This window comes from Dromaius novaehollandiae, chromosome W, assembly GCF_036370855.1.
Source record: "Dromaius novaehollandiae isolate bDroNov1 chromosome W, bDroNov1.hap1, whole genome shotgun sequence".
NCBI classification, from domain to species: Eukaryota; Metazoa; Chordata; class Aves; order Casuariiformes; family Dromaiidae; genus Dromaius; species Dromaius novaehollandiae.
In genome coordinates this window covers 70,937,267-70,963,260 of record NC_088130.1, presented here as the reverse complement: position 1 = coordinate 70,963,260, position 25,994 = coordinate 70,937,267, and the positions used below count along the sequence as shown (strand labels likewise).

The window sequence follows — 25,994 nt, the reverse complement described above, 5'->3', positions numbered from 1 at the left end:
TTACTATAACAGCAAAAGTGGCTTTGAAACTATGAAACAAAGAAGTAAATGCTAAGATGGAGTCAAATAGAAAACAATATTCTTTTACTCCAACAGTAAGTCATTCCTCTCTATTTTTTGTAAGGATAAGCCATGAATATTGATCTCCTATATGCTGTTTCATAGGGGTGTAGTACAAAGTCAACTAAACCAAGTTATCTGTCTGATGGAACTAAAAAATGTTTCTCAATTTGATTTCAGAGAGAACTCAATGTGAAAGAAATTTAATTATGCTAGTAATATTGAACACAATGAAATGACCATCAAAATGTTTTCCAGAGGTTTAAAATGTTTTCTTTTGATATGATTCACTTAAAGCAACCTCTTGTATATCTGTGCTACTACAATCTCTTAAAAACTAGGCCTCAAAAATCAATTTGATTACCTCTCTGAATTAAGTATGCACAAATGAAAGCAATTCAGATCAATACAAATTAGGTTAAGTACTCCACTGTGTACAAAATCATTATGTAACAGAAACAATTTGAATGAAGATGCAAATAATCACATTGTTAGGGTGTGCAGCCAGTGCACATTTGTCTGCTTATTTCCATCTGCTACGCACACGCACTAAGCCCTCTTGATTTTTTTAATCCCTATGAATGCCCTCTGAAGGCATTTATCTAGAAAAATAGAATATGCACACAAATGAAAAGTGTAGTACAAAGTGTTAATTCCGCTCTTTCAGCAGGTTCAAGTGCTAGTGGAAAAGATCTCTTCACTCACCCCGACAAGCCCTGCAGTAAATGCAGGATGTTCACCATACAGTGATTCTTGTTTCAGGATACAAAGCCCTGATAAACAATGCCACAACCTAAATATTTCCAGGCGGGAATTGTTTTTCTTGGTACTCAACCTAAATTTTCTCTTTCTTCATTCTGCTATGGAGAGGACCCCTTTCCACATCGAGTACTTGCATCCTTCAGCTATTTGAGAAGGAAAGATGAATGGATTTTGAGGCTTTGTTCTTTTAAACTTCTTTCTGGCATGAAGCAGGTCTTGAGCTACTTGTGTCCAATCTCTTGTAAATCTGCTGGATGGTTGAAATTGGGCCGTAAATTCTGTGGGGCAGGGACCGCTTCCTCCTGTGTGATACTGCTACACCTATCTCAATGTGGCATCTCTGACAGGGGCTTCTAAGTACTATTGTAATATACATCCATCATTAATACAGAATAATAAATAATAGATGGGGTAGGGCCAATTTATTGCACTCTAGGGCAAGAATGAGTGGAGGCTTGGTAAGCATACAATATGGTTTAAATGTACTCCTTGTCACCAAGTGGTTGCAAGCTTTAACCATAGAGTGAAGCAGTTTCTGCAGAGCAACCCCAGAGTTTCTTTTTCTGTGGCCTAGGCAGAGGGCATCCTCTGACGCTAATTATTCCCCCCTCTTTACAAGCAAGCAGTTCTGTGGGCTGCAGAATGAACAGCCCTGATTTCCAACAGACTTGTGGTTCAGAGCTGTTTATGTGTTCTTAATGTACCTTTTTCAACAGCTGGGACATTTATAAGCTCTCTTTCCAGGTGCAATCATCATCTAACATGGTGCAAACTCATGTCATAGCTTCGTTTCAGCTCAAGCACTTATGAGGTCTTATTTCTCTACACAGCCTCCTGTTTCCACAAAAATGGGTAGACCCCCCCCCCCCCCCATAGTTATCTTTGAGACCTCCAGCTCAGTGTGAAATTAGGCTCATGTTGACCACAGGGTCCAAATGACATTGCGAGGAGAGGCGGGGGGAGGCCACAAAGGCAGACAGACACATGCATCTTGCATAATTGCATAATCCTTGTTGACAAGCCAAAATACACTTGTGCCATTTTGGAGTCCAAACTGCTTTGAGAAATACAAGCTGACATAAACTGCCAAAAGAGAAAGCATTTAAATGTACCCCCCCCCCCCAACCCGCCCTGGCTACGATGAGTGCTGTCACCCAGTGTGCCACTCCGATGTGCCGTTCTGCTAGACCACCAGGACTTGTGTCGAAGGCGCAGCAGAATCCCCTTTAGCCCCACTGGGCCCACAGGCCTGAACAAATCCTGCCACCAGCTCCATACTTCTGAGGATAAAAGGATTTACGATTAGTCGTGAAAACCAGTCATTGGAGCACTTCCCACGGGAAGAGAAGAGGGTTGACATGGAAGAGATCAGGGGGAAATCAAGAAGGATAAGGTAGCCCATGGCTGAGGTAGGTCCCTGAAAGCAGGGATTTAAGCTGGGTTGTTTTCTACCACCGCTTTGGCACTCTGCAGGGGAGAAACAGTGTAAAACGCAGCACAGCTCAGGTACTCCATCCAGTAAAAGCGAAATGTTGAACACTTGGAACGACACTCAGCGACTCTCCTTCACTTCTAACACCTGAGAGATTTATGTTTTCTCTTGTTCTGAAGATTCTCCCTTTTGAATCCCCAAATAGTTTCCAGCTGAACTATAACACTTTTCTGTAAGGTGGATTTATCTTCCCTTCGTCAGAGCACAGAACTGACACTGGACCTTCCCCACGCTGAGAGCTCTGCCTGTTGTAGTTGCATCTGCGAGAGTGGTTCACCATCACATCCTCTCAAGTACGACAACACAGCAGTGACTTTCTCCACTTGCAGAAATAAAAGTAGGTAGGCATCTTTTCCAAGACAGGAGAGGGAATTTAAAAAGGGGGAGGTGAGTAAGCACTGAATGAGAGTCTCAAATCTTAGGGAGGATTTGAATTTGAAATATCTTGTCTTTAGTATTTTCTACCAATTACTTCAAGCTGCTTTCCTGTCGGTACGCTGACTGTGCACACTCCCATGCTGCAGTCCCCTCATGTCACCTTGTACTTACACGTCAGTCTTGAGCTGAGCCCCCTGGGTCCTACTTGCAAGCTACAGGGAAAGTACAGACCTCCTGGCTTCTTGCTCTCTGCCTCCAAAACCACATTTCTTTCAGAAATCCTGTCTTACAAAAGAAAGCAGGAAATCATGATTTATTTGCAATTATTACTGATCGGGTGCAATTATGAAGAACAAGAGAGGAAAGGAGCAACACCCTCGACACTTGTCTGGGGAAGTGAGTTCTGTGTTGCCCTCTCTGCTCTCAGAACCATTTCTGGGTGAAGGCGAGCAACGCGAGTGAACTCCTTCAGGCAGAGGAGGCTGTGGGTCCCCCATGTCCTCAGTGCAGGGGCTTCCACTGCGCTGGGGGAGGGGAGAAGGGGATGTCTCTTCATCGGGTTGTGTGGGTGACGGCAGCTGCGTCAGGTAGTGTTCACACTACTCCAGTGGATGCGAGCTAGGCACGCACCGAGTGTGGCTCCTGCGATGGGTCCGTGCGCCCCGTGGCCCCCCACAACACCTCTCTGGAGGTGCATGGTCAGGGCTGGATGTGAGAGGAGAACCAAGGCGCTGTGCTCTGCCAGGATCTGTGCATGATGACGGAAAAATGTGGCACTAAAGACGCCAGAAGGACTGAGGGAAAGCCCTGGAAGCTCACATCTCATCCCCAGGGACCACAAAAGCCAGTGTGAGCCTTTTCGTGTTGGTAGCCTGCAGTGAGGGCTGACGCAGCGCCATCGTGCCAGCAGTCCTCGCCAAGGTGGCTGGAGGAAGGACGCTCGTATGGTGGCACTGGCTGCCCAGGAAAGCAGCCATCTCTCTTCATCAGATATGTGAACGAGTCGGCATGATACACGCAGAGGAGAAGGAAAGCAGTGAAGAAGATGTGTGGGAGAAGAGGGGAATGGTCTCTCTGAGGAAGACTTCCTTATGTTCTTCCTTTATCCTCTTCAGCTATGTGCTGCTTGCCAAAGCTTAATGCCTCAGTATGAGCCTTCACTTTTAAATCCCCATTATGACAAAATGAGATCTGCTGGAAAATCACCACTGCTTATACATATGTTCCCTGCTCACTTAGACATATTTTGGTCCCAGAGACAATTTGTGTTTTGGGAAACTGCCAGCCTCTATTGCTTGCCTAATAATTCCTCTGTGGAGCATTTACCAGTGTTTTGTGCCCCCTTTTTTCATAATGCAGTAGTTTGATTTTATAGTTCAAAAAAACACGAAACAAACCCCAAACACTCCATTTTCTTTTTTGATTGCCTTTCTACCTACAATGAGTGAGTTGTCTTGTTGATCTTATCTCTGTGCCCATTTGAGATTAGTCTAATTTGTATGATTTCTACATACAAAAAGCCTCTACAAATCAGTGAGTCTTTTATGAAAAAGCCTGCAAGACTGGGACTGCATACAAGATCTTTTACCTTGGAAAAAGGTACTGTCTGTCCCGCTGAGACATTTTTTTTCTCTGCCTATTCATCTCCAAAGTATGATGGAGCTTTGTCTAGAGAAGACAGAAGACATGATAGCCATCTTAAATACAAACAGATTGCTTTCAGAAGAAAAGGAATAGCTATTTTTTGCTGTGCCTAGTGAGGATAAGATGAGAAGTAAAGGATTTAAATGACAAAAATGGAGATTAAGGTTAGTCATTAAGGATATTTGTATACCTGTAAGGATAGCTAAGCTTTGGAAAAGATTGCCTGTGAAATCCCCATCACAGAAGAACGGGTTAGGCTGTCAGGACAGGTGATGTCTCAAGGTCTTTTTCAGCCCTGTTTTCCATATTTAATTAATCCTCCATATACCGGCAGAGCCCTGTTTCCACTCTGAAGGCAGCCACATAGGAGCTTCTCTGATGCAAGGAGTCTGCTACATTTAGGGCTGGGAATACTGAGAACAGATGTGTCGGGATACTGGCAAGAAGCTTGCCACAGCTGAGTAATGCCTAGCTGGAAGGGATGAAAAAGTAACTTGCAATTGGTGGATGGCAGGAACATCTAGTACAAAGTTTTGTGCTTAATACAAGAAAAGGTATTAAGGATGACCAACTGGGAGCATGGTGCAGAAAAAAGAAGTGCAAAGCTCGAGTCAAAATGCCCCTATAATGTGCAAGGGAAGAAAGAGGATTTGAGTTATTGGAAAATAATCCTTTTGGCAAAAATGTTCTCTCCTTTACAAGATCATTGTCACAGATAAAATTCTGTCAGTTTTCAAATGCAGAAGAGCATTTGAATTTCAGAAATTTCTGTACAAATGGTGAGAGATTAGGAAAAAATATGGGATGCTAAAAAATCTAATATGGGAATAGTAAAGAACAGAGATCAGAAAACCTCCAAATGAGTAATATATACTGATAGACTGTTTCTTAAAACAGAAGTAGAGGAAGAAAAATAGAGATGCATTTAATAATAAGTGGGGTCAGATTTATCTCTATCAACCAATCAAGAACTGATAAAAATGGTTGCTTAACAAAAATGCTGTTTGAATATATGCAGAGCAGAAATATCTCCAGTGTCTTTGGGAACAGTGTGGAGCCAAAATATCAGAATGGATATTATTTTAGAACGTTGATACACGAGAAATATGATTTATCATATAGCACCACAATTTATTGCATGGATCGTTCAAACATAACCACTAATCTATATCTGAAGAGAGTACTAATATTTTAAGCCACTAAACACCTTTCAAAGAATCTAAAGATTCCTGCATATTTAGTTCAACCTTAAGAAATAGTGTTTTATATATATATATATTTAATGTACTTAATATAGATGTTATTATGCCTTAATTTTCAGCTGTACCTACGGGTGACAAAATCGCCTCCAAAATGGGCAGAAAGAAAATGTAGTTAGAATCCTGACAGACAGAGGCCACACAGATGACAACAATCCACCTGTAAAGTAGGATTCCCTCAGCGATCATCTACAGTATAAGCAAATCTCAGCCAGAGGACTCTTCCTAGCGCTGAAGGTGTCTAATTAACCGCTAATTAGGGGCCTGCTGGTTTCCGGGGTCAGGTGGGCGGCGGCGGCGCTGTCCCTGGTGCTGAAGCCCGGAGAGTGGCGAGGCTGTCCCTGGTGCTGATGGCGCGCTGCGGCGCTGTCCCCGGTGCTGAAGTCCCCGGTGCTGCGGCGCTGTCCCTGGTGCTGATGGTCCGCGCGGCGGCTCGTGCCACTGGGCTGCCCCGCTCGCCACGGCAGGGCCCTCGGACGCCGGGCTCTGCCGAGCACCCGCTCTCCTTTCCTTCCACAGAGGTCGGCTTTTCTAAACGCATTGGCTTCAGCAGCGCCCATTTCTCTACCTGCCACTACTTCTCTTCCTTCCAGCATGAAAAGCATCCTGCTGAACTTCCTACTGCACTTTTTGCACAGAGGCCACAGCTGAACTATCCTCCAGTGCACCGCGGCAAAGGGGTTTACAAGATAGCAGGCAGTGCACAGCAGCCCATGAAACAGCGCAGTATGGCACAGATCAGCACTGCCCTGCAGCAGCTGCATCTTCCTCCAGGAGAAGAGGGAGAAGAGCTTGGCTGCACCGGAGGGACTGTCTCCCACTGCAACTGCCTCCAGGCCCGGGCCGGGCCCTCCATGACAGGTGCCAGTGCCTGCCCATGCCCCGTGGGTGCAGTTGCGAGAGCTGCAGAGAGACCTCTCCTATGCCGCCTGGACACATGAAGAAGAGAGAAGACCACGCACGGCAGATGTTAACTGTAGCCTGTAACGCAATGCAGAACAAAGATCAAGCTAAGGTGAGGGGGTGGTGTAAGAAGCAGAATAGGACAGTGTGCATTTTTCTAGCACTTGCAATGAGCAAACATTAGGAACACGGCCAAGATTTCCGTGCAGGAGCCCAGGATGCAGCCTCTAGTAAGCTCCTGTTAAACCAGACCTGGCTTCCAGGGCCTGGGCTGGATGCATCTCCCTGGAGGATGCTCCACGGCCCTGTGTGGCCAGGCTGTGCAGCTGTGCCCTGGCACGGCCCGCGGGCAGCTGGCGGCAGGGGGCATTTGAGGCCAGTGCGGCCGGGGCCGGGGCTGGGGGCGGCAGGGCTGGAGCGGCAAGGCCCTCCCATCCCTCCGCTGGGCAGGCTCCAAATAGGAGCTGCGCTGGCCCAGGCAGCACTGCTGAAATGCGCAGCGATCAAAGGGATACAGATACAAAGAGGTCAGTATGTGTGTTTTGCACAAATGAATCATTGATGGTGTTTTGGTACGAAAATGTTTAATCATCAATAACGTGATTCAGCAATCAGGAAATGTAAACAAGCAACGCAAGCATTTTGCTGATCAGCCCAGAAAAATAATAAGATATCTGCAAAGCACAGGATTAGCTGACTGTCTTTTGCTTTACTTTCAAACTGTCATTGTTTGTACAGTAGGGCCAGTTGTAACCTTTGACTTTTCAAAGCAGTAAATAATTTTGATGGGGTTAAACGAGCATGAGGCAAAACCTGATTGTGTAAACAAATGTTTTGCTCTGCTCTGATAGGAGCATGTTACTCTAAGACTGATTCTCAGCGTAAACTGCAGAAGTTGCTCTACAGGTCAGTGAGGCCTGTATTATTCAGTAAGAACTGTATTATTGGGTGAGAAAATGCTTCTTCTATCCCAGAGGTCTCTACCTGAAGTTTCAGAACCTGGTTGTGCTTGGTAGCTTACAAAAGATTACAGCACGAAAGTTATTTTAATTGCATTCTTCCTGTGTTTGCTTACTACAGATTTGGTGCACCTTCCAACTGATAATATTCTGAGGTTTAGTACTTTGCAGGCAACACAGGCATTAGGACATGGTTTCGTGTTCAATTAACCTGAACCACAGTTGAACTCTGCCCTTTGAACTCACTGAGCAGATAAATACATTGACTCACCTAGGGATCATTAATATTTCTCATCCTGGCAGAAATTTAGGGACTGCCCTACTGCGGCTGGAGCAAATAAAGATTTTATAGAAATGCTTCCGTATTTGCAGTTACAAGGTCACAGAGTCGGGGGGGGGGAGTGTGCAGTGGGCAGATTGCTGCTGCCAGAGCCTCTGGCCGTCCCCAGGCCAGCGCAGCCCCTTGGGGAATGGCGGTCCCACCCGCCTTGCTGCCCTGCTGGCTCTCGGAGCCACCCCCAGCTCGCCCGACCCGACAGGACAATTCTGCTAACGCCGTTTGACTCCCCGAGGCCTGCTCTGCCAGAAGGGCCGCGAGTACTGCGCAGGTTTGGGCCCAGGCCCAGCAGTGCTGGAAACCTACAGTGGGCAATCGGGAAATGAACCTTTTTGGAGAGAGCTGAGCATACCATGGGGGAAGCATTTTACCCCTTGACTTTGCCTGCCCTTGTCCCAAACACCTACCACGAATTCAGCAAGGTTCCTGGAGCAAAGTCTTTCTCTACCTCGCCTTTTGTTTGGATCCCAGGTTTAAAGCCATCCAGCTACTTCGGCTGAGACCACTTAAAAGAGTACTGCAAGCATGAAGGGTAAATCTATTGAGCGGGGGTCTTTAACTATGCGGTTTCCGTAATGGGGAGGACTGGATCAATAAGATCAATGTGAAAGGTTTCCCTGGCCCTGCGTAAAACAATAGAGGGCTCCTCTTTCCACAGAATTAGTGCTCCTCTCCACACGCAGATCGGTGAGCTGGTGTGGGCAGCGGACCCGTGCTGTGGCCTGGGCCGCCTCACCCACGGGGACCACCAGCCCCCTGTCAGGTGGCCCGGCCACGGCAGGAGCGGCCGCCCGAGCAGGCTGCTCCCTCGGGCCTCACCGGGCCTTGCCAGTCCCCGGCGCACCGACAGCACAGTCTCCGAAGGGGATGGAGACAGTAGCCGCACACTCCCTCCTCGTTAAAGATAAGAATATGTTATTTATATGTCCTCCTCATTTGGTTTCGTGCTGTTTCTTCCGTATGCCCCACGGTCGCCTCACGCAGATTCACGTTGCGTCTTCCCTGCCGCAGAAAGAGGATGTTTACTTGATTTCGGGGGTGAAATCCGAGGGTGGTGAAGTGACAGTTGTGGAACAGTGAGAATCTGAAGACTGGTGAGATTTTATTTATTTTTTTTTAGGAGAATGTTTATCTGAAATTGGTAGCAGCTCTCCAGAAATAAAAATGTTTCTGTTTCCATCTGTTTCCATCTGCATCGTTGGAGTCTTTAACAAAGCCAGACATTCCCGGTGAAGATTCTCGGAGGTTTCTCTTGCTGCAGATTGGGGTCCTTTGTTACAATGTGCTGTGCAGGGTCCTACAGCTAACGGAGATCCTTCCAGCTGTTAGCGGTTCCTCCTTGCTCGTTGCTGCTGTAGCCCCCCATGCACTCATTTGAATGCATATTTTATCTTTCCCTCTGAACATTTCTGAAGACATGTATATGTGCACGGTTATGCCAAAGGATGATATTTTGTCCTTGTGTCTTTAAAGCATTCAGCAAACAATGTATTCGTTAACATAAGGACATATTTTGGACGTTTAAAAAATCTGTGTAAAAAATTATTCGGATGTGATCTACTAGTCTGTGTACAGAATGCAGTGCCTGTATTCCTGTAAGCGGCTAAAATTAGGATAATATCTGAAATTTGAACTGCACGAGCTTCTTACACCTCCACAGGAACTGGCAAGTGCTGCTTGCAGTTTTATGTTCCGATCCTGCACAAAATCGCCGAAAGCGGTGTCAGTAATTCTAGTACAGAAATGGCTGAAGAAGATCAACGGACTTAGCAGTCCTTTAAAAAATAAATAATGAGCACTTCCCTCTTCTACAGTTCCCACGGGGAGAGAAAGGCTTTCTCTCAAAGGACAGTGTATTTTCGTTTCGTTTGAGGAAAACTTACGGCAAGAGCACAGGGGCAAACGGTTTTCAGCGACCTGACAGCACTTTCGGTTCGCTCCTTTCGCTCCGAGGGATTTAAGCGGGAGAATAAAGGGAAAGGAAACATCGAGGCAATGAAGCTGCATATTCACACGTGGTAATAAAAAATCAATTTCCCGAAGGGACGGTAATTTACGGAGGTCTTTCCCACTCCCCCTCCCCGCTCCCCGCGAGGATCGATGCCGCCGGGCGAGGACCGCGGCGGCCGGGGGGGGGACGGGGGGGTCCCCGCCTCCGTAGGCGCTCGCAGCCCCGAACGACACCGGGCTGGAGCTGCGCAGGGGTACCAGAGCACCGCCCCAAACCCGCGGCAGTCCGGGCGCAGCCCCCGGTGCCCGGGAACACGGCGGGGCGCTGCTCGGGCGCCTCAGCTCGGCGCGGCGGCGGGCGCAACCCGTGCGCAGTGCGCAGCGCCCCGGGAGGGGAAGGGGCCGGCGCCGGCGGGGAGGGAGCGAGGTGCTGGGAAGGAAGAGCACCGGCAGCATTACTGGAAAGAAGCCGGATCAGGTTCCAGATCAATGAAACGGGGTCCACACGTTTATGTCCTCGTTGCCAGCATTAATGCTCTTTTAATCTTCTAAACATCATCTGCATCGATTTCCCTCCACGCACACGTTTGTTTGAGCAGGCGACACAACCGCGGCCTCGGCAGGCCGGGAGCAGAGCGGCGGCACCGGCCTGGGGCTGCGGGGAAGGCGCCGGAGGGAGGGCGGCCCCGCGGCGGGGGGGGCCGGGGCCGGGGCAGCCGTCGGGGGCACAAGCCGCCCTTACTGCCGGGGCGCGGCGAAGGGGCGCCCGCGGCGCCGGCGCTTGCAGAGGCCGCCGGTGCGCGCAGAGCCGCGGAGCAGCCCCGACCCGCGCTGCCGCCATCGCAGGGAAACCGCTGGGTTTGGGGTTTCGGGGGGGGAGCAGGGGTTAAAGGGGTGTGTGACGGGGGGGAGGAAGAGCTGACCATAAGCGATGGCTGTCGCAAAGGTGAAAACAATTAACGCGCGGTCTCTTGCATCAGAGGCAACACAACGCGGTTAACACACAGGCCGTGCGCGGCGCGGATCGCAAGCTCGCTCCCCGCACAGCAGCCGCTACTGCCGCCTTTTCGCTTTCCTTTTTTAACTACCGAAAGCCCCTTCCGCCCCTGCGACGCTCCTGCTGCGCACAAACCCCCAGACCCGCACTGGGCTGAAAAGGTAAAAGGACTCGATATCCGTCCCCTCTCGACCCGCGGTGTCGGAAAGGACAGCAGGAATTTGCAAGACGAGCACAAAACCCCCCCCGCAGCCCTGTGCTTTAAGACCTACTTCCCCCGGCCCCGGCTAACCGGGGCCTGGCAGGGGCTGCACACCCGGGCAGCCCCCCCGGGCTGCTGCGAAAGCCAGCGGAGCCGGGCGGCTGTGCAAAGCCTCTTTCACCTTGAAAAGTCCCCAGCCGCCTCCGTGAGGCGTTTGGCGGCTCCAGGCTGGTGCTTGTTTGACCCACAGCGTCTCCGCTCCCGGGTCGGGCAGGGACTGCGGCCATCGGCAGCTCCTGGTCCCTCTTCCCCCCGCGCTGCCCCCTTCGCACCGGCTGCTGGAGCTGCCCAGCACGCAGAGCCCCTGCACCCGGCTGCCCCTCACGCAGTACTTCGCGGAAGGGAGAGCGATCCCCGACTCGAAAAGGATAAAAAAGAGAGAGAGGAACGGCCTGCTATGAGAGGCACCGAGTCCTTCGCGCACTTGTTGTTACAGACAACATCCCGTGGCGGAAAGGGAGCTCTGGCCTCGGCGCAAGGCGCAGCCGAGCAGCGTGCGAGCACGGGGGTGCCGCTGGCGGGCCGTGTATCCGCAGCCTTCCCCGCGTGTATTTGGCCCAAGGAAAGCCAGCGGCGTGACCGCAGCCGCCTCGCCACGGCCGGCCGGACCCTCCTGCCGCGGACGAGCCGGGGGGGCCCCGGAGCCGCCCCTCGTCCTCGTCCTGCCCGGGAGCGGCTGCTGCTGCCTGCCCAGGGCAGCGCCGCGGCCCACGCGAGTCGCTCCGGCCGTGTCACGCGTCCACTGGCTCGAAGAGGGAGCGGGGAAGGGGGGGAGAGGCTGGAAGTTGCCTCTCGCCTCACCGTCTTTCCGAACCGCATCGTTAGGGAGAGCGACAGGCGCGAAACCCCCCGCTCGGGACAAAGCGGGGGGAACTGCCCCAGCTTCCGCGGGGGCTTTTTTGGCCCCCCAAGCAAAGCGGGGCTCTGCCCCCCCGGGGCACTTCCCACGCCACGGGGCGGAACAACCCCGGCAGCACCGGGGAGCGGCGGCCACGGGGGCGGCGGCGGCACGGGAGGGTGGCGGAAGGGCGAGAGGGCGGCGCTGGAAGGGTCCCGCTCGGGCACGGACGCCCCCGCCCCGCGCCGCTCCCCTCCGCCAGCTCCGCCGCGCCCCGGGCCGCGGAGGGGGCCCCGAGCGGAGACACCCCGGGGAAGGCTGCTTGCTGTGGAGACTCCGCTAGGGAAGGATCCGCACGGAGCGATCGCCCCAGGTGGGAAAGAACGGAAATAAAGGAATTGTCCGAGCAAACATCCCTAAATTTCTGAAAGGCGCTTGCGGACGTGTTGCTGTCACAGCGGAGAGCCAAGCCGGACGCACACACGCACCACATTTGTGCTTGTGCCTGTCCACACAGCGCCTATTTACCTTTTATCTACAGATACCCACGAGCTAAACGGTTCATCCTAAGGGGGAGGCAGCTGCGTTAAAGGGCACCTTGGAAAACAAGCACTGGGTGTCCCCGAAGTCCTGCATTAACCTGCGATCGGACAGCGAGGCAAACTGCAGCGGGCGCGTTTCTGCGAGCATCCCCTTCCCTTTCGGGCGGCCTCAGCGGTGCTAAAGCCCGGCCGACCTGCGCCCCGGCCCCCCCCCCCCCCGCAGCACCGGTCCCCCGCGCCCCCCCCGCGCCGCCGCCGCCGCTTTGGGGCCGTTTCAGAACAATAGAGGCTGCGGCGCCCCGCGGCCCCGCCAGGGGGCGCCCGCCGCTCCGCGCGGAACAATGCGGCCGCGGGCCGCCCCCCTCCGCGCCGCTCCGCGCCCCTCCGCGCCCGCCCCGGCCCCGCCGCCCGGGCCGCCCGCTCTGCGCCGCCGCCATGCCGGGAGCGGAGGGGCGCGGAGCGGCGGCCGCGCTCGGGGGAGCCGGGCCGCGGCGGGAGGCGGCGCTCCGCGCAGAGCCGCGCAGGGCCGCGCAGAGCCGCCCGTGGGGGCCCTCGACGCCTCCGCGGCCGCGGCCGGCGCCCGCCGGGGGAGCCAGCTCCGACGGCTGCAGGCAAGAGCGCGGCGGGGCGGCGGGGGCGGCCGGGGGGCGAAGCGGCCCCGCAGCGCTGCTCTGCCGCGCCGGCGGGGAGCCCCTCGGCGGGCCGGGCCGGGGGGAAGCGGCGCCCGGGGCGGGGGCGGCCGCGGGCCGGGTCTGCCCCGCGGGCGGCGGGACTTACCGGCGAGCCTCAGGGCCGACATCCTCTGGAACTCGGGCTCCTGCAGCCACTTCCACATCCTCCTGAAGGTCTCCCTGCCGGATTTCAGTTTACTCCAAGGCTTGGGGTTCCGCAGCAAGTCCGAGAGGGTCCCCTGAGAACGGCACAGCACCCTCTGGGCGAAGATGGCCTGCGGGATGCTGTAGCGCTTCAGCTCGGCGGTGATCCTCTGCGCCACCTCCTTGGTGTTGATCTCCTCCAGCTGCCCCGAGCCGCTCACCTGGGAGCCGGCCGAGGAGGGCGGCCGCTCCCGGCCGGGGGGCAGCCCGGGCCCGTGCGCCGGCGCGTGGCCCGGGTGCCCGGGGTGGTGCACGCCGTTCAGGTGGGACACGACGGCGGCGGGGGGCGTCCCCAGCCCGCGCGACAGGTGCTGGTCCCCCCGGGCCAGCATGGCGCCGTGGGCCTCGAAGTTGGGGCTGAGCATCTTGTCGTGGCCCGGCGGCCCGTAGCCGTGCAGGCCCTGCTGGGCGCCGTGGAGGGGGCCCAGGCCGTTGCCCAGCGGCGCGGCGGCCAGCGGGGAGAGGCTCTGGCCCATGCCCGGCATCTCCTTGTAGGGCCCGTAGAGGTTGTTCATGGCGGGCAGCCCCCGCTCGTCGCGCATGAGGGCGAAGCCGCCGCCGACGTTGCCGGCGAGGCGCTGGTGGTGGTGGTGGTGGTGGTGGGGGTGGGCGTGCGGGTGGGCGTGCGGGTGGTGGAACTTGTCCGAGACGCTGGAGATGGGCGGCAGCGGCTGCAGCGGCGTCAGCGTGGTGTAGGTGCCGCTCATGCCCATGCCGGGCGGCGAGGAGTCGCAGGGCATGGCCATGGCGTGGTGCAGCGGCATGGAGAGCTCGGGCCGGTACTCGGCGGCGCCGTCCAGCAGCGAGGCCATGCTGGGCACCATGGACGGCCGCGCGGGCGCCGGCGCCAGCTCCTGCGGCGGGGGCGGCGGCGGCGGCGGCGGCGGCGGGGGCGGCGGGGCGCGGAGCGGCGCGGCGCGGCCGCCGTGGTGCGGGCTGGGGCTGCCCATGAGCTCGGGCTCGGGGCCGGCGCCGTGCAGGCTGCCCAGCGGCTCCAGCGGCAGCTCGGGGTTCATGGCGCAGGGCCCCGGCGCCCCGGGCGGGCAGCGGTAGGCGCCGCCGGCGCTCTTCATTCAGTCCATGGGGGCGGCGGCGGCGGCGGCGGCGGCGGCGGGGCCTCGGCCGGGCCTGGCGCCGGGCAGCGGGGCGCCGCGGCGGCTCAGCCGGGCCCGCGCCGGCCCCTCGCCACGTCCTCGCCCTCGCCGCCGCCTCCGCCGTCTGTTTGGGCCGCGGGAGCTGTCCAGAGCCCGCCGCTGCGCGCACCGCGGCCGCGCCCCGCGGGGCGGAGCGGCGCGACGGGGCGGGCGGCGGCGGCGGCGGCGGGGGCGGGGGCGCCGCGGGGCCGCCAATGGCGCGGCGGGGCGGGACGGGGCGGGACGGGACGGGGCGGGCGGCACCGCGCCGGGGCCGCGGCCGCTCACGGGCCCGGGGCCGCCGCCGCCGCCGCACGGCCCCCCCCCCCCCGGCCCCCCCCGGCCGCGGCCCGCTCGTCCCCGCGGAGGCCGGGCCGGGCCGCGCAGATGTTGCCTTTGTTGGCGGCGACAGTAATTGAGGGCGGGGCGGGCCCGGCCGCGGGAGCGTGACCTATTTCCCTTTGATCCGCTGCCGCGGGCCGTGCGGGGGGGGGCCCCGCCCGCCGCCCCCCCTGCCGCCTCCAGCTGCTGCGGGGAGCCCGCCGGGAAGCGCGCGTGGGGCCCCACGCGGACCCCTCGCTCCGCGGCTCCCGCCGGGCCGTGAATTGGCCGCGTCCGGGTTGGGGAGCGCCGGGACGAGCGTGCCCCCCCCCCCCCCCCCCGGCACCGCTCTCCTGCGCTAACGGCATCTCCGTTACGTGCTCTTCCGTTTCGTCGGTTTTTTTAAACCAGGGCTTAATATTGATTAAATGCGGGAGAAATTACGGCTTGGCAAAGCGCGTCCTGGTAGCTGAAAATAGGAAGTTGTTTGCCATAGTCACCAGAAGAAAATCCAGCTCCCCATGCAAGTGTTATTCCTGTCACTGACTCCTCACACCAACACACACTCTCGCACTCATGGATACGCACACGCACGGGCTTCTCCTCCCAGGAAAAGCCGTTTTCAGAGGGCTCTGCTCTTCCTCGCACCTGCACGGTGCCGCAGCGCATCTCCGCTCCAAACAGGTTGAGCAGAGGAGCACGAAAAGGTGTAATCACTACGAGGTGCTCTGAACTGCTTTATTTCTGTCCTTGCCAAAACCATCTGGCGTGTGATTGCGGGGCTATTGATCCGAATCTGTGAGCCGCTGGACCCCATGCTAATCTGGCGCGTTGCTGGCCGTCGGCCTGGCTGCTGAGCTGCGCCTGTCCGCGGCCCCGACACCTCCCCGCGTCCCCTTCCCTGGCAGGAGCAGCTGTGCCGGGTGAGTCCGTCTCCGTCCTCTCCGCTGCCGCTGGCGCTGCACGCACACCCCCACCTGCACACGCGGCCTTGCACACGCTCGCATGCCCACCCCTGCGCGCCCCGACTCGCAGCCCTGCACGCCCAGGCCCGCGTGCACTCGCACGCTCAATGCGCGCAGATGCACACGCTCACTTGCACGCCCAGGCCTGCACATGCTCACATGCATGCGTCCACGTGCACACACAGCTGTGCACCCCGGCTCGCACACACTTGCACTCTCACATACGCATACACTCGCCGTCGGACTCGCAAACACTCATGCTCGCACGTGCACAGACTCACGTGCACATGCACACACACGTGCACACCCAGACTCACACTCGTGCTCGCACGTGCACCAGCGCAGACACCTGCACAAACACACTCACCCCGACTGCACTCACACACACACACACTCGCACACACACACACCGGGGCCCCCGGGAGCGGCAGGGCCGGGGCAGGGAGCTGGCAAGGGGGCACCTGCGGCTCTGGCCAGGCCGTGCTGCCCACGGCCCCTGCTGTGGGACGCCTGGGCCGGCCAGCCTGGCTCCCTCGTGCCGTGCCAGGCCGTGCCTGTGTGTGCGGGACTGGGCCGTGCCAGGCTGTGCCGGCCGCTCCCGGCAGCGCCGTCCCCTCCGCCGCCCCCTGCTCCCTGCTCGGATGAGTAACGCGGCGAGACGCAACGCCAAGAAGTGTGTCCTTGTGCTTTCTGCTGCTCTTATCTAGGGCCCCGATAACCATCTTTGTTTTTGTAAAGGTCACACCCCCGGTTTTTTGTGGTAACAGGAGAAAACGTCACCTTTCTGATAGGATCAGTGAGAGTTCAGCCTGCATTGAACATCGGCGAGAAAAACTCCCCAAAGAGCTGAGGTAGAGAGTGGTGCATGGTGTGTGGTGTGCGATGCACGGTGTATGGTACGCGGTGCAGGGTGTGCGGTGCAGGGTGTGCAGTGCATGGTTTGGGGTATGCGGTGCACGGTGTGCGGTGTGCGGTGTGCGGTGCAGGGCAGTGTGTGGTGCTTTGTGCTGCGTGCTGCGTGCGATGCAAGGCGCGTGCAAAGCGTGTTCTTCCTAGGCAAAAAGGCGTTCGTGACCAGACCCCTCTCCAGGGCACCTCGAGTGTCCCTGCACGGACGCTGCGTGCCGTAACACCCCGTCCTGCCGCCAGCTTTCCTCCGTGGATCCCAGCGCTCTGTGCTGACCGAGCCCTCCATCCCTCGCTGCCGTCCCCGCGGGTCGCTGGGGCTCGCAGCGCTCCCCAAGCTGTTTCTCGGCACTGACCGTGTGGGTATAAAATTAAGTTCTCCCCCTCAGCCCAGGCACTCCTGCCGCTGGCAGCCCGCAGCAGAGAGGAGAAAGGAAATAAAAGGCCGAAGAAAAGGAAAGCCCTGGCGTGAGGTCCCTTTGTTCAGGGCAAGTTATGCGTGAAATCTTTTTGTCCTCCCTAAAGGAAGGCAAAAGTTGCAGTTGATTTTGGGAAGAGCGAGGTGAGCACAGCCCTCCCGAGGCGCGTGGGCAGTGCGGGTGCGGGGGCGGGCAGGGAGGGGGGATGACCGGGCACCCAGGTCCCCTGGCTTCCTTGCGCGCTTTTTCCCTTTCCTTTTTTATCTCTTCCTCTTCCTCCCTCTCTTCCTTTCCTCCCTCTTTCTCTGCCTCCCTCTTCCTCTCTTCCTCCCTGTCCCCCTCCTCCTCACGCCTCCCCCACGCTAGCCCCAGCCTTGCTGGGACCACGCAGAGGTCCTCTGGCCAAAACCATGTTCCTGCCCTTCTCGAGGCCCATCCTCACCCCGGCAGCGTTGCTTAACGCACCCAAGGGCTCATGTTTTATGCGGCGATTGCTCGATTTGAAACTTGCAGCCTCTAAAACGAGCTGGGAATGTGACCTGGTGATGCTGGGAATAGTCTTCGCTCCCCACAGCACCAGGAAAAATGGAATTTAATATTTCAGCCAGGCTTTCAGAAGGAGCAGAAATTGTTTGCTAAAACAAACCAAACCCTAACTGTATAACAAAAATATAAACTGGTACCATAACATACTTTTTTATATACTTACCTACCTCATCCTCCGCCATTCCTGGGAGGTACCGGCACTCTTAGAGAATGTGAGCAACTATCTAAAAGTTAAGATTAATCAGACTTTGAATTTTAGCTCCACAGGTTTGCGAAAATCTCCTGACACATTTCATAACTTCAATGAAATACAACCTTTTTGTTGAACAAAAAATGAACCCAGCTATTTACTTGATTGTGTATTGGTCCCCTTTTCTTTCAGAAAAGCCATCTGCATTCAGCTCTCTCTGGGCAGCCCCCCATTTGATGAATTTGGGCGGTACTTCGCCTTCAGTGGCATCTGCGCTTGTGGGTTTAAGACTTGTGTCTTCCAGAATCCAGCAGGAACCCTGAGATTGGTGGATAATAGGATGTTTTTTCACAAGTTTAGGTGAATATATACTTACTTGATTCTGCCATGCTCGAAATAAGCTCATTTCAGTGGGCCTTCAGCTGGGATTTTTCCAAAGACACTCGGCTGCCCTCGACCATGGCAAGCTGTGCCCTGCCCACAGAAGATGCTTCTCCGGGATGCGGGAAGGACAGCAGAGTCTCAGCCCAAACTGAGGAACCCTGGGGCACCGAGACAGCCCTGGCTGCTCCGGGGTGGCCTTTGCGCTCGAGTCCCTCGTGCCACCCTGATGTCACGGAGCACCTTGAATCAGAGGGCTACATTTTGCTTTTCGCCCTTGGCCTGTGTGAGGAGCAGCACGCCGAGGCAGCTGGGCTCCAGGAAACCCTTCCGGGCTTCCAGAGGGGTGAAATTCTCCGCTCCATCAGATCCTGCCCCGTCCCGGCAGGAGAGGCTACGGCAGCCCGCGAAGGGTCTGCTGGGAGCGCGGGGCAGCCCCGCCCGGGCTCCAGGTGTTCGGCAGCTGTGCACGGCAGCGGGGCGTCACCGTGCTGAACTGGGCAGCTGCTCCGCGTGAGAGCGGGTTGCCGTAACCGTTAATTGCTGAGTGCGTTTTGACTGGCTGTAAGTTACTTTCTTTAAGTACTGCAAAGTTTTCTTTCCTAAAAAAAAAAAAAAAAAAACAGCCTCCCTTTCTGTTCAACATCTGCTGCCTGCATTACTTAACCCAAATTTCCCCTCCGAAGGCTTAACAGGGGCTGACAAACTGCATTCTCTGTTTGAACAAGTCAAACTAAAATACTAACTAAAACCCCCCAACAAATAAATAGCTCCACAAAATTTCACAGTCACAGGAGAGAATGACGACACACTTCGTTTTTCTGGCTAAAATGCATAGCCAAAACCATCACGTGAATGGGCGGCTGTAGGGGCTGGCACTGTAGGTGTGAAAATCGAAGGGGCATTTGGCAACGGCTTCAGAGGGGCTGGACCGAGGCGTTCATTTAGATCAATTACGCTCTCTTTAAGTTAACACAAGAAAAATGAGAAATTGATTTTTTTCTGACAAAATGATATTTTCAAAATTCAGGAGATAAGCACCGACTCTGACCTTTTCTTTTTAAACCTGCTCCTGATCATTGCATTTCGCAATTACACTGTATTACCCGCGGTAGTGTCTAGTTCTGGCACCCCGCCAAATTGATGTCAAAATCTTCATGGTAATCAACCATAAATATATAAATATCAATGTACGGTGCAATTACAAGTGATACGGCAAGTGCTTAACGGTACGGAGCTGCTCCCGCCTGATGCTCTGCACTTTCCCTGCCTCCCCCTTGGTAGCTGGAGAAGTTGCAGAGGGGGCAGAGCCCACGGCCGATTGCTGGATGCGGGGTGATTTTCTCCTTTTCTGCCCCGAAACACGAGGCGGCGGACACTGCCCGAGGCAGCAGGCGGGACGTGATGAACCTGTGGGGACTGATGTGGCCTTGCGGCATTAGTCCTAGGTTTCCTCCCTCTTCATCCCTCTTTTTGGCTATGGCTCCAGTGGGTGTTGGGGGGTTTATTCCTGCCCTGCTGTGTTCACGGGGGGCCGATGTGGTGGTTTCCCGCAGCACGGGCTGGCTGCAGCACGAGGCGGGCAGGACCCTGGCCCTTCGGCACCGCGGAATCGGCCGTCCGATCCGAGCCACGCGCAGAGCGCTACGCTGTGCCGAAGGGAAAGTCCGGGAATTCACAACCTGCGCTCGGAGACCCGCCTGCCCCGCTCGCCTTCGTGCAGGGCACGGCTCAGGATCGGGGACTTACCCTTAAAATAGCTAACGTGGACTGTCTGGGGTGGCACAGGTAATTTTCACCGGCTTTTAAGCAAATATTGCAAGTGTTTTCTTTTGGTATTTTGAAATTGCTCTCGCAATTCCCTTCTTCTGGGTGAGGGCGGAGGGGCCAGGTCCAGCCTCCGGGGGAGTCAACGGTCGCCTTTGCAGTGACATCGGCAGCTGGAGACGAGGCCAGAGGGGACGCAAAGCCGGTATTTGCACAGGGCAGATCTGCTGCTCGGGGGCTGGTTCGCTCATGAAAAGAAAAACCAACCTTTTTTTGTGCTTTTCACCCCCCCTGCACCCCAGACAGGATTTTTGGATATTTAACAGTAAAAACCAAGTCAGTCTACACAGGATTTTTTTCCCCCAGGGATTTTGTGAGGGACGGCAGTTTAGAGGCTAAAACAGGTTGGGATAAGGCTGAATCTGGGTTTATCAGTGTGATCTGACAACCAAGAGCATTGGTTCAGGTCTACTCCGCTGGCTGGGACGGAGCAAGACCTTGGGCATTCCCGTGGCGAGCGCCTCCCGGGAACGTGGCCCTGCTCCGCGGAGCGGCAGCCTTCGGCCCCCCGGGATTCTCCCCACACTGGGGATGTGATAAAGGAGGGGAAAAAAGGAATATTTTCCTTCCTGCAATTTATAAGCGTGACTATGAAGCAAAGGGTTTTCCCTCTCCCACCTCTGTTCCAGAAGTTGGATTACGGGGAAATGAGCCCCAGAAGAGCCGCAGCATCCCACGCGGGACGGCTCCCCGCGGTCTGGCCAAGGCCGGTGGCTGGCCGTGGCGCGGCTGACGGCACACTTGGCCAGTGAGGGCCGTGGTTAAAGATTAAAACCGGCCCTGGTCTGCAATATTTGTCTTGGGAGAGGGAGGGACGCAGGGTGTTTGGTTTGTGGGAAGTGTTGGGAAACGGCGAAGCAGGCTTGGAAGGAGCGGGCGAGCGGGAGGCTCCTCCGGGAGACAGATCGGAGCTGGAGCTGGCCGACCTCGGGGCGCAGCGCGGGGCGGCACGGCCGGCAGGGACGCTCGGGGTGCCCACCCGCGGGGACAAAGTCCTGGCAGAGGGGCCCGGTCCTCCAACACGCCCCGTGGTTTGGGGGACACTGCTCCCCTTCCGCTCTCCGCCTCCTTTCCTGCCTTGAAATGCCAAGAGTGGCACTTGCCTGTCTCCCGTGAATACCATGGGGATAAATACATTAAGGAATTGATGAGATCAGATATTAGTGATGGGAAGCATGTAAGTAGCATAGATGGATAATGATTTTTCCAATATATTACACTTTCTGATGGATCCTAAAGCATTTTTCAAAGAGTCATAATTGATTGCCCAAACTCTTAGCCCTACTTGGGCTGCATACGTTTCCACAGACCTACCGGGACAACGCACCGTCTGGCTTATACGGAAGAGTGGGGTTTAAAAATGTATCGGTGGCACAAGTCCCTGGTGTGCAAAGGTGTGAAATACATGTCATTCAATAACTCGCTCGCATTTATATAGTGTAGTTCATGGAAACCTCCCAGGAGCAATTTGTGCATCAGAACAAATCAAGGGAAAGCTAGCCCAAACACAGACATCTTGAGATGGATTTGAATACCAGCTGCATTCAGAGAGCAAGGTGTAACCTGACATTACTCCTTCCTCTGTAGTTAGTTATTCACCGGTCCCTGTTCATGCATTTTCAGTGAGCTCAGAAGGGACCTGTGTCGTGGCGGTGACTGGTTGCGGAGAAGTGGTACTGTAAGACAAGCAGGAGTGAAAATCCTGCCTGAACACCAAGGGAGAAGGGAGGATGAAGAGTTTTGGGGCTTGGGGCATTAAAGGGAAAAGCAGCAGTGAAAAGCGAGGGATATGGTTGAAGCACGAGTGGTTGCTGTAGGCAGACCCTGGGTGACTGCCCGTTGACTTCGCTGCAGCAGCGTGCACTGCCCGACCCTCACCCGCCCTGACAGATCTATCCCACAGGCCCAGAAATGTCCTTTTCGGCCCCGAGCGGAGAAGGGAGGTTAGATGCTTGTGCAGGTGAGACACAAATGTGGACTGAAGTGCAGAAAGCTGGATATTCAGTCTGTCTCTCATCAGAAGCCAGCGTATCCCACGTGCTGCCTGGATGGGGTCAGAAGGGGCATTGCAGCTTGCTTCTGCACAGGTGCCAACGCAGGAGTCGCACCAAGCTGCCTGATGCATGGGCGAGCTCTTTCTGATGTTGATGCATAGAGCAGTATCGATTTAAAACACCAGAGCTTGTATCGGCTACTTTAACAACTGCATCTTTTAAGCCCAGCGTGGACCATGACTTCAGTGGCGAGAAAAATTTTGGATGCAGTTATTTGTATAGCTGGTAGGAGACACGTGAAAGCATTAACCTTTCACTGGAGAAGAAAATTAAGGTACAGACACTGCTGCAACATAAATAATCAAAAACACAGAACTGGCTGAAAGCTGCACCCCTAGAATGGAGTCTTATGTAGCAAAAATAGAATTGTCTCTGCTTTGGGTTCACGGCATATTTTTCATACTAATAGCAGAGAAATAGGCATGTCTGCAAGAGCCTGCGAGATCTTACAAGCTGATAATCATCCTCCTTAGGTATAGGTTCATTTACCGTCCAGGTATGTCAAAATAGGTATTGAAAATCAGATTGGACAAGGCGGTGCCAAGTATATAGCAGGGTACTGATGCTGCAAGAGTTGGGAAGGACCTAGATTATCTGACAGCTGAGTTCTTGCTTTTGTATGATTTGACAAAGAATTATTGGAAACCAACTTAGAATTGTTAGACAACCAATATCCTGGTGAACACCTAAATTACCACTTCTAAAGTAATTTTGGGTTTTGATAGCCTCTCTGTGAATACTGCTGGGCAATAAATGCTGGCAATGTAGATTGATCTGGCAGTTGCTTTGGGTTCGGTAGTGGTGAGAGGGAGAAAAATCCAGAACAGAAGATGGGAACAGCTGAGGATACGTGGGCACTGCTCCGGGACTTAACCTGGCGTGTGCCTGGTGCAAGGAAGAGTCACAGCTCGAAGGTCTCCTTCAGCCGGAGGCTTCCGTCATCTTGAATCCATGAGCTGGAGGTGGAAATCCTGAGGAGCGGATCCGGGCGGTACTCCAACCCGTGCAGCTCCGGCCTCGCCGGGATTCCCCTGGAGGACCCCGGCCTTGGCCGGCGTTGTGTTAAGTCTTGAATGTTTACGGGAGGGAGTCAAGTGTGTGCCTGCACTTCTTTCACGGATATTGAAATAGATCAGAAAGAAGAATTTGTAGATACAGGGAGAATGTTCCTGTTACTAGTTATCCTTGTAATTTCACAAAGGCATAAAAGGATCCAATATCCAGAAGCTGCCCGTAATAAAAGACTAGAGATTTAAAACACATTTTTAATAGTGGGAAAATAGCCACTATGACAATTTAAAAAAAGGAGATAGTGGATTCTGCAGCAGCAGAAGTCTTTACATCAGTCAGTTTAAAACATGCATTGCATTTCAGCCACAAAAGTGGTCATGATACAGGAATCCCTGAGTGGAATTCCTGAGTAGCGCACTTCTGGCTAAGTATTTATTGCGGCCCCTTCTATCCTGCAAAACTGCGTGTCTGGGAATTTATGTGAACTTCAAAAAACCCATGGCAAAGTTCCTCGCAAGGAGCCAATAAGAGAACCAAGTAGTGTTGAGGCAAGCAGCAAGTCCTCTCTTGGACTAGAAACTGGCCACAAGGCAGAAATAGAGTAGAAACGATCGATCGTTTCTGACACAGCAAAATGGCAGCTCTTAGAGCTCTGGATTTACCCTACAAGGAGGCCAAGAGATTCACAGCTCAGACTGGAATCAGATATTCATGAGTCTACTGAAAATATCCACTGACGCAGGAGAAAACAGAAAAATAGTGGTTATTAACCCCCAAGTTTCAGGTCATTCTCCAGCCCCCGCTGGCTGGCCAGCTCTGCTACCTGCCGCGATGCACAGGCTGTGCTTCGTAAGGCTCCTTAGCTTTTCTCTGTTGCCCGTGAATATGGGCTACCCTCTGTGACGGCACACATTGACAGTGGTGGCTGGGCTCTTCTTGGGTGGACGTATCTCTGGCCAAGACCTTGACGGTAGGGAGCCGCCCCCGCTGCGGCAATGCCGCGGAGATCACGGAATGAAGACCCAAAGGCCGATGTTGCTGCTGGGGTTGCAGCCGGAGGTGGGGGACCTGCGAGCAGACGGCTGGAGTCAACTGCTTCTGCCACCCTGCCTCACTGCAAGGTTGCTGAGACAGCGTGGGACGCAGATGTGGCTTCCTCAGTGCCAAGGGTTGCTATGATATAATACAAATCGGAGCAAAAGATAAAACTTGCATGCTAAAGCAGGGCAATCTATACCTTTTACTAGCACATTGCAGGTAATGGATGTAGATTACAAGATGTTCTTGGTAATGTAATTCACTTTAATGAGCAACAACCCTGAGCCAAGTTCTGCACTAATTTACATGCTTTGTAACTCAAAATATTTCACAATAATGCAGAATTTGATCCACCATACTAAGCTTACTGTGTGTGCTACATGATGAAGTACGGGAAGTAACAAACAAGACCTTTGGCAACTCTTTGGATGAAGTTTTCCAGTAAAACCTTTTGTTTAAGGCCAGATCCCCAGAAAAGCTCACACGCTAATATGCAGAACACAAACCTGAAGTCCAAAATGGTGACCCTTAAAATGTCTAGTCAGCTGCTGCGTGCTGCCAAAGGCTCCTAATGTCTATGGCTGCCAGAGCTTATAGCATCCCGTAAGCACCATACGCGGAAGTCCTGAGTGGTGGAGCAGCTCCAGGCCTGCTTCATGGCTGCATCCCCCTGTTTGCATCCTCCTACTTACTTGCACCCTCTCTTAGGAGTCCTCAGAGCACGTCTCAGGGCTTAGTAGCTCTTCATAAAATGTCTCAGCAGTCGCTGCCACTGCTCTTTAAAACATGGCCGGAGGAAGTGCTTTCCTTTTTAATAGCACAGCACCTAAGAGCTCTCATGTCGGGTCGGAGATTCCTGAGTTTACCCACTTCCTTCACAATGCAGTTCAAGTCCGTGTCTTGCAGGAAGGTGTCAAGTGACACAAGGGTGAAGAAGCAAGGCCTGTGCAGCTCCTTGCACTGATGGTTTTTTGAGAGAGGGGGAGAAGAGGAGGATAAACGGGGGGAGAAAGACAGAGGATACCTGTACCTCAGCCCAGACCGATGGTTTTGGCAGTCTCTTGGCTGTCGGGAGTTCTGCATTTCAGTTTCTACCTACCACAAGTCTACTCTTCTTTTATCTAGTAACTGCTATTGTGATTTGCTTCTAGCTGTGAATAAGCAGTTTGCAAACCATGGTGAGATTCAGTGGCATTTCTAGGGAAATGCAAATTCCAGAGACATTTTCTGGAGAAAAATAGGCCCTGGATTGCCAAAGCTATTGCTGGAGACGAGACCCTTCAGAGAGTGATTCAGCTATCAGCACAACACACAGCTTGTCTCAAGTGCCTGTTGAAGGGGGAACTCTCTCTGTGTGAAGCTGTTTCTCTTTAACAGTAAGAGGGTAGTTATTTTTAAAGTATGACCAAAAATACACAAAAAAGGGACTGAAAAATCCTGAGAATGGGGCACAGTGAAATATTATACTGGTTTCCAGTGAGCAGTGACCTAGAAGAATATGTCGTGCCTTGCGCTGTTGCACTTGGTGCCCTTGCTGCAGATACACTGAAGACTAATTGGAAGAACAGAAGAACAATGCTCTTCCACAGTAGAATAAAAACAGATTTTTTTGACATTGTCCAGAAAGAAATGAACTCCTTGACCTGCTGTATTAGGTGAGAAGATACCGTGCCTAAGCAAGTGGTAGAACTAGGCTTGCTGGGTACCGTGCACTTCGTACAGCACTGTGTGACACTGCCCAGCGGAGTGGGGGACTGACATAAATGGTTTACAATGAAGTATGGGTCGAGACACGTAAATGCTGGTCCCTGCTGTCCCAGCCTAGCAAGACGGTGGAAAGCAATGACAACGTGGTAAGTTCCTGTTAGAAAGGGACTCGTAGTCAGATTCTGATCCATATTAACATCCTCGAAAACTCCTGGTGTTATTAAAATAGAAAAGTGAA

General features: G+C 54.3%; 1 protein-coding gene across 4 annotated transcripts in view; it reads right to left on the bottom strand.

The window, feature by feature from the left end:
* The window catches only part of LOC135324208 (one cut domain family member 2-like), a 35,737-nt gene extending 21,392 nt beyond the window's left edge, over positions 1-14,345 (bottom strand). For 3 of the 4 annotated variants that reach the window (XR_010385566.1, XR_010385565.1, XM_064499965.1), the window contains exon 1: positions 13,161-14,345. Coding sequence is in view for 2 of the 4 variants with exons in the window: in XM_064499965.1 (XP_064356035.1) it covers positions 13,161-14,331 (1,171 nt within the window). In the remaining 2 variants the exon portion in view is untranslated. Of the gene's footprint in view, positions 1-7,079; positions 9,493-13,160 lie in introns of those variants that run through there. The other variant, XM_064499966.1, reaches the window with a different exon arrangement.
* Positions 14,346-25,994: the final 11,649 nt, after the last annotated feature.